We start from the raw sequence: 7968 nt of genomic DNA, 5'->3' as shown, positions 1-7968 counted from the left end.
TGTGAGATGCTTCTGGGACATTGCAGTGAGAAATCTGGGAGGCAATTGAATAAGTGGGTCTAGGAAGATCTGTGATGGGGGCAGTGTGGTGTCAGAAGAAGTGAGGGGCACTGGCTATCAGGGGGCTGATGGGATCAGGAAGAGATTTCAGGTTACTAGTGGATTATTGGGACACTGGGGACATTGCAGTGATCAATAAAATTTTGGTGGGTGTCGGAGGACCGAGTGAGATTGTTGAAGATTGTGGAGCTATGGAGAAACATAGGAGGTTGGTGGGAAATGTGGAGATGTTTGGTGTTAGTATTAATCAGTAGTGGGTTAGATGAAGTCCTTGGAGTTTTATGGAGGCAATGGAGATCAGTGGGATTTGCGGGATCATCTAGGGTGGGGAGGAATGGTTGGAGATGCTGTGGCCAGTCTGGGACTTTAAGATGTAAGTGGGAAACACCGGAGGGTGTATGTTGGGAGTCTTCGGGAGACTCCCGGGTCACCTGGAGTCATTTGTGACGTCATGGGAAGGACAAGGTTTGGATGAGGCCTTCTCTTGAGGGTACTCCCGTTGCTAGGCAAACGGTTCCCAGAGCGCCGTTGCTAGGGACCTGTGCTCTTTTGATGGCCACGCCCCTTTCCCTACGGGGCCCGCCCCCACAGCCAACCACGTCGGCCGCAGGCACGAAGGCCGCGCCCACCTTGTAGCCCCGCCTTCAGTCCAGAACCGTTACCGGAGCGACGGCTGGAGCTCGTCCCGCCTCCCTACCCTGTTGCCAATCGAAGAGGCGTTGCCCGGGCGACGACACCACCTCTTCCGGTGCGGATCCACGGCTTCCGGCAGGGGGCCCGGCGGCAGGCGGCTGTCCGGCACTAGCGGGGCCCTGGGCTGGGGTGGGGGTCGCCCAAGATGGCGGCGGGCGGCGCGGAGGGCGGCTCGGGCCCCGGCGCTGCAATGGGGGATTGTGCGGAGATCAAGTCGCAGTTTCGCACCCGCGAGGGCTTCTACAAGCTGCTCCCCGGCGACGGCGCCGCTCGCAGGTCGGGTCCGGCTTCCTCCCAGACCCCGGCGCCGCCCCAGCCGCCGCAGCAGCCCCTGCCCGGCCCTGCCTCCACCTCCGGCCCCGGTGCTGCGGGCGCCGCGCCGTCCCCTCCGCCCGCAGGCCCAGGGCCCGGGCCCGCGCTGCCTGCGGTGCGCCTCAGCCTCGTGCGCCTCGGGGAGCCCGACGGCGCCGGGGCCGGGGAGCCTCCCGCCACGCCCGCAGGGCTGGGCGCTGGGGGAGACCGCGTCTGCTTCAACTTGGGCCGCGAGCTCTATTTCTACCCGGGCTGCTGTCGCCGCGGGAGCCAACGGGTGAGCGGCCCGCATCGTGGGCCCCTGGGTGCTGGCTGAGAGGATGGGGATCCCTGAGGTGATTCACAAGTGACAGGAGAGTCCCTGAATGATAGGGGGCCCTGAGATAGGCATCTTACATGTGACGGACATCTTAAGGGGAAAGGATTGTTGGAGGTAATACAGGATTCTGAAAGGTGATGGGAGGCTCCCTGGGTGCTGGGAGGTGCTGGGAAACCTCGAGATCATGTGAGATCCCGAGGTTATGCGTGAGGGTCCTGGGATGGTGACTGTTCTGGAGGTGATGGGGAATCCGAGATGCTATGGGGAGCTCCCAGGTGCTGGCTGGCAGGCATTTTGCAGGTGATGGGAAATGCAGGCTCAGAAGTGATGGAGAGCCCAGGGGTATTGCTGTCTGGGGGTGTTGGGGGGACTTGGGGAGCCCAGAGGTGAGGAGGATTCTGGAAGTAATGGGGGCTTAGAGGTAATAGGGATCCTGAAGGTGAATGGGATCCTAGAGAAACTTGGGGTTCTGGAGGTAATGAGGGTGCCGGAGGAAATGAGAATCTCAGAACTGATGGGAGATCTGGAGATAATGAGATCCCAGAGGGAACATCCTCAGGTGTGATGGGTATCTCTAAAGTGATGTCAGTCCCAGAGGACACGAGACCCTTGGAGTTTATGGTGGTCCCCAGAAGTGATGGGGATCCTGAGAGCCCAGAGATGATGAAGGCACCTAAAATTTGGGGGACCATGAGGTTTAATGGGTCCCTGAACTGTGATGGGGATGCTGAGATTTAAGGACTCCAAAGTGGGGAGAATCCTGGGACATTGGACTTTAGATTTCTGGGGATTGGATGATCCTGAGTTTTGAGGGTCTTGGAATATAGTGGTGCTAAGACCCAGGGGAGTTGCTGAAATTATAGAAAGGAATTGGAGCTCAGGGACTACAGGGGCCCTGAAACTGACACTGTGGCCAAGGGTGTACCAGAAGTTGGGGGTGTCCAACTTTGGGGAGGACGCACTGTGGTCTCATGTGGTGGCAGGGGGCAAAGCTTCCTGCCTGGTTTTTTCCTCTGTTTGTGATTTGGGTGCTCCTTCCTGTCTGTGGTTGCCCCTTCCCTCCCCGCTCACCCATCCACCTACCCACTCCCCTCAGGGATTTAACCCTGCTTCCTCTTTGTGGTTTTCCCCCAACCTCAACACCCTCTTCCTTCCTCTCAGTGGTAGAAGCCATTAACTCGTTTTCTCCCACCACCCAAGTCCATTGACCTCAACAAGCCAATTGACAAGCGGATCTATAAGGGCACCCAGCCCACTTGCCACGACTTCAACCAGTTCACTGCTGCCACAGAGACCATCTCCCTGCTGGTGGGATTCTCAGCCGGTCAAGTGCAGTACCTGGATCTCATCAAGAAGGACACCAGCAAGCTATTCAATGAGGAGGTGATTGTGGGCCCCCAGGGCCCAGAACTGCTCCCGTTCCCACCCACCCATACACTGTTTGCCATGAGACTGCAGCTGCCTGGGAAGCAGTGTAGGCCTGAGGGGGCAGGATGAGGGAGAGATGGGGGATGGACTGATAGACATGGAGGTTGGGGTGACAGCAGCTGCTGTGATGATAGCTAATAATGACGTTGCATCTCTTGTGCCCAGGCCCTATGCTGTGTTAGCCCTATGCTGAACACATTACTCCTGGAGTTTTCATCAACCAATGGGTTAGGATTGTGATACCCATTTTGCAGATTAGAGAACTGGAGCTACTCACTGGTTGGGATTTGTTTGAAGCCACAGCCCTTGCTTTTCAAATTCTGGGCCCTGTGGGCTTTGGATTCAAATCTTTGCTGCACCATCTACTCACTGTGTGGCTTTGGGAAGTGACTATTCCTCCCTTAGCCTCAGTTTTTCTCCTCTGCAAAATGGGATTCCCATCCCTACCTCACGGGACTGTTGTAAAATCATACATGGAGGTTGCTCAGTCCTGGGTGGACCTGGCAGAAGGGGAAATGCCAGTGAAAGACCTTATCTGTGTCCAGAATTACTCTTGTTCTCTATCTCTTTCTCTCTGTTCTGAGAAGGTGTTTCAAATGTACAGAGTGCATGAATGGCGGAGGAGAGTGAGTGGAACACGGAATGGATTAAAGTGGACTAGGTCATCCATTCACAAAATATTCATTGAGCATTCGTTCTTTGCCAGGCATCGTTCTAAGCACTGGGAATACTACATCTCGGTGAACAAAACAGAGGGCCCTGCCTTTGTGGAGCTTTTATCTAGCTGGAGGAGACAGATAGTTATCAAATAACTAAGTAGGCTGTGTGTCAGAGTGTCGTGGAGAAAAATCCAGCAGGGAAGGCGAATGGGGAGTGCTCGGTGAGGTTAGGAAAGGTCTCATGGAAGGTGACATGGAAATAGATTCCTAAAGGAGGCAAGACAAATTATTGGAGAAAAGGACATTCTGAGTAGAGGGAACAGAACAGCTAGGACAAATGCCGGAAGCAGGACAGCAAAAAGGCTGTGTGGCCAGAGCAGTGTTGAGGGGGAGGGTAGTAGATGAGCTCCGAGAAACAACTCGGAGGGGCCAGGAGAGGTAGGGTGTGGCAGGTCATGGAAAAGACCTTGGCCTTTAGAGCCTCTCGCCACTGGGGTTCATCTGAGCCAAGAACACAGAAACAATTTGATTTAATTTCTAAATTCTCCAGAGAATGGAGAATGGGAAGCAACTTGGGTATCTGGGAAAGAAGTTACTTTGTTACAGACGGTGGATGCCAAAGGGCTTTAGAGCTTGGTTCTCCCCGGAGTCCTGCTTGAGAAAGGCTGCCATGGTGTTCAGAATGGGAGAGACAGTGCCGGGTGCTGACTTAGGTTTTAATAGCATCTCTTTGGCAACTGTGCAGAGAAGAGACCCAGGTGGTGGAGACCGGTCAGTTAGGCCGTTGCAGGCCTGACGGCAGCTGAGACCAGCGTGGTTGGAGTTGGGGGTGGTGAGAAGAGATCGGGTTCTGGGCACATTTTGCAGATCAAGCCCACAGGATTTCTTGCAGGTTTGGAGGTGAGTTGTGAGGACAAAAAGGAGCAAAGATGCGTGGCTGCCAGGATGGGGTTGTCACTCAGGTGTCCTGGAACTACTTTCCAGGCACCTCCTGCGGGTACAGCTCCGTGCTCTGGGGCTAGAACAATGAACCAAATAAACAAAGATACCTTCCTTGGGGGAGCTGATACTCCGTGACTCAATATCTTGCCTTAAGCATGACATGGTAAGGATGGCGGAGGGGGTTAGAGGAGACTTCTCTGGAAGGCAGCACTGCCCTCCTGCCGAAGAAGGGACATCGAGGCTCCACGGCGCTCCCCTCACACAGCCCTTCTCCCCCTGCTTTCCCCTAACCTGGTGTCTGTCCGTTTCCCTCAGTCCCTCCTCTCCGAGGAGGCCCGGGCCACTTACGATGACCTTCTCCGGGGAAGCAGGCTGGGAAGGAGGTGGGCCACGGGAGGATGGCCCTCTCCCAACCCCCGCTCTCTCCCCTGGCAGCGGCTTATCGACAAGACCAAGGTGACATATCTGAAGTGGCTGCCTGAGTCAGAGAGCCTGTTCCTGGCATCCCACGCCAGCGGCCACCTGTACCTGTACAACGTCAGCCACCCGTGCGCCTCGGCCCCACCGCAGTACAGCCTGCTGAAGCAGGGCGAGGGCTTCGCCGTCTACGCCGCCAAGAGCAAGGCGCCCCGCAACCCGCTGGCCAAGTGGGCGGTGGGCGAGGGGCCCCTCAACGAGTTCGCCTTCTCGCCCGACGGCCGGCACCTGGCCTGCGTCAGCCAGGACGGCTGCCTGCGCGTCTTCCACTTCGACTCCATGCTGCTGCGCGGGCTCATGAAGAGCTACTTCGGGGGCCTGCTCTGTGTGTGCTGGAGCCCCGACGGGCGCTACGTCGTGACGGGTGGTGAAGATGACCTGGTCACCGTGTGGTCCTTCACCGAGGGCCGCGTGGTGGCCCGAGGCCACGGCCACAAGTCCTGGGTCAACGCCGTGGCCTTCGACCCCTACACCACGAGGGCCGAGGAGGCGGCTGCTGCCGGTGGCGACGGGGAGCGGAGTGGCGGGGAGGAGGAGGAGCCGGAGGCCGCGGGCACGGGCTCGGGCGGGGGCGCCCCCCTCTCCCCGCTGCCCAAGGCCGGCTCCATCACCTACCGCTTCGGCTCGGCCGGCCAGGACACGCAGTTCTGCCTGTGGGACCTCACCGAAGACGTGCTCTACCCTCACCCTCCCCTGGCCCGCACCCGCACCCTCCCCGGCACGCCGGGCACCACGCCGCCTGCCACCGGCAGCTCGCGAGGTGGTGAGCCAGGCCCCGGGCCCCTGCCCCGCTCACTGTCCCGGTCCAATAGCCTCCCACACCCAGCGGGCAGCGGCAAGGCGGGCGGCCCGGGTGCGGCGGCGGAGCCGGGGACGCCCTTCAGCATCGGCCGCTTTGCCACGCTCACGCTGCAGGAGCGGCGGGACCGGGGGGCCGAGAAAGAGCACAAGCGCTACCATAGCCTGGGCAACATCAGCCGGGGCGGCAGTGGGGGCGGGGGCGGCGGGGACAAGCCCAGCGGCCCCGCCCCCCGAAGCCGGCTGGACCCCGCCAAGGTGCTGGGCACCGCGCTGTGCCCGCGCATCCATGAGGTGCCGCTGCTCGAGCCGCTCGTGTGCAAGAAGATCGCCCAGGAGCGGCTCACGGTCCTCCTCTTCCTGGAGGACTGCATCATCACCGCCTGCCAGGAGGGCCTCATCTGCACCTGGGCCCGGCCGGGCAAGGTGGTGAGTCACCCCACACCAGCCCACCTGGGACCCAGGCAGAGGCGGGCATTGGCAGAGAGGTTTGGTAGCATCACAGCCTCTAGCCGTGTGGGATGAGGGGAAGCCATGGAAATCTGTGTCCCGGAACAAGCCTTCTCAGATCTTAGAGTGACTTCTAGAACGCTTGGCAAGCAACGGTAAGCAGAGAGAGGGTCAGGCATAAGAGACATCTGGGAGTGGTGGAGAACATGGCCAGTTATCAGAAGGGCAGCCGGTGGGCCCAGCATGGCTAGGTCTTACGGAATGGTGAAATTTTATTAATACTGCAGTTTGAGCTCTATAGGCAAGGTTGAGCCTGTGCACCCAGCTTCCAGCCTGAGTGTCAGACTCTTGGGATCCGAGCCCACTGCTGGAGGCGTGGGCTGTGGGATCCCAGGCTCAGGGTCCAGTCCAGCACTTCTGCTCCGTGTGACCTCGAGCAAGTCACTGCCTCTTTATGACCTTTCTCACCTCTTAGGGCAGGGAAGCTTGAAGATGGGTAGGCCATGGGGTTCAGAAAGGTGCTAGTAAGGTGAAGTGCGGGCCTGGTGCCTTATAACTTGGGACCTGTGTTCTCAGATGTCTCCTAAGGGTTTGGGCTCTGGGGCCCAGGATGCCAGATCTGAGGGCTGTGCCTGGCTCCCTGGAAGAGCAGTTTTGGAATTGTAGGGTCCTGAATCCCTAGAACTTAAAGTACAGTCTCAGAGGCAGGGGCATTGGGATTTGGGGAATCTGGTAAGTCCTGAAAGAGATCCCTCTATCTCCCTAGTTCACAGACGAGGAGACCGAGACCCAGACAGGGGAAGGAAGTTGGCCCAGGTCACCCAGCAAGTCAGTGGTAGAGGTAGGACTGTCCCTAAGTTCTTCCCTCCCAGAATCTTAGGACCCCCTCCGCAGTCAGAAGGGGACCCCAGTTTCCCCCTCTCCTCCCTACCTCCACCCCTACCCCATCCTCTTTGCTCAGGATCACCTGAGGACTTTAATTGTATAAGAGTGCCACCTGCTGGGACAGGGAAGCTAGCTGAGATGTAAGTTCCTGAGCCTAGAGCAGCGGCCTGTCTGGGTGGTCTGGGGTGGATTGAAGGGCAAGGCCAGGGTGGCAGCAGCCTGGGGGACTCCAGGCTGGCTTCCCCCCTCCCCAACCCCCGCCCCGTGGGACTGGTGAGAGCCCCAGGCTGTCTCTAACCCCCTCCTGTCTCCGCTCTCATCTTCCCCAGGGCATCTCCTCCCAACCAGGCAACTCCCCGAGCGGCACAGTAGTGTGAAGCCATGGATGTCGGGGTCCCCCACCCCATGCCCCCAGCTCCTAGCATAACCGTCCCCGCTGACCTCATGGATCAACGTATTAACAAGACTAACCGTGACGGATGGACTGCTCCGGTCCCTCTCCCTGCTCAAATTTGGGGCAGAGGGTCCCTCAGACTGACCCAGACACTGGGGAGATGTAGTGGCCCGTGTGGCCTCAGCCTTGTCCCCACCCACTGCCAAGTACAATGACCCCTTCCTCTGAAACATCAGTGTTAGCCTCATCCCTGTCCCCAGCATGTGACTGGTCACTCCTGGGGGAGAAACTCCCCACCCACAAGAGCCCCAGCTCTGCAGTGCACCTCTCGGTCCTGTGTGCAGGGCAGGGGGTGGCCCACCCCTCCCCTGGCCCCCGCCCTGCCCTTGCTGTTACTTGTGCTTTTGAAGAATGTTAAATTATGGAAGCCCCTGGGGTCCTCGCTGTCCCCCAGGACCTCTTATTTATACTAAAGTTCCCTGTTTTCACAGCGTCTCTGTTCCCTTCCGCGGAGGTATGGAGGAAGTGTGTGGGTGCTTTCGATGCAGCCC

The 7968-nt window shown here is 58.7% G+C and overlaps 1 protein-coding gene across 4 annotated transcripts; it reads left to right on the top strand.

Moving 5' to 3' along the window:
- The first annotated feature begins 793 nt into the window (after positions 1-793).
- DMWD (DM1 locus, WD repeat containing) lies at positions 794-7905 on the top strand. 4 transcript variants are annotated; one of them, XM_033430681.2, is made up of 6 exons: positions 794-1342; positions 2585-2767; positions 4849-6117; positions 6905-6979; positions 7100-7163; positions 7353-7905. In XM_033430681.2, exons 1-5 carry the CDS (start codon positions 899-901, stop codon positions 7124-7126), a joined length of 1998 nt encoding a protein of 665 aa, XP_033286572.1. In that variant the 5' UTR covers positions 794-898; the 3' UTR covers positions 7127-7163; positions 7353-7905. The 4 variants fall into 4 exon arrangements, with proteins under 4 accessions (XP_033286572.1, XP_033286574.1, XP_004271198.1 ...); XM_033430683.2 differs by lacking the exon at positions 6905-6979; XM_004271150.3 differs by lacking the exon at positions 7100-7163.
- The last annotated feature ends 63 nt before the right edge of the window (positions 7906-7968 follow it).

This window comes from Orcinus orca, chromosome 20 (assembly GCF_937001465.1).
Source record: "Orcinus orca chromosome 20, mOrcOrc1.1, whole genome shotgun sequence".
In the NCBI taxonomy this organism is placed as follows: domain Eukaryota; kingdom Metazoa; phylum Chordata; class Mammalia; order Artiodactyla; family Delphinidae; genus Orcinus; species Orcinus orca.
Note: the sequence above shows the minus strand (reverse complement) of the source record. Positions and strands in the feature narration are given on the sequence as shown.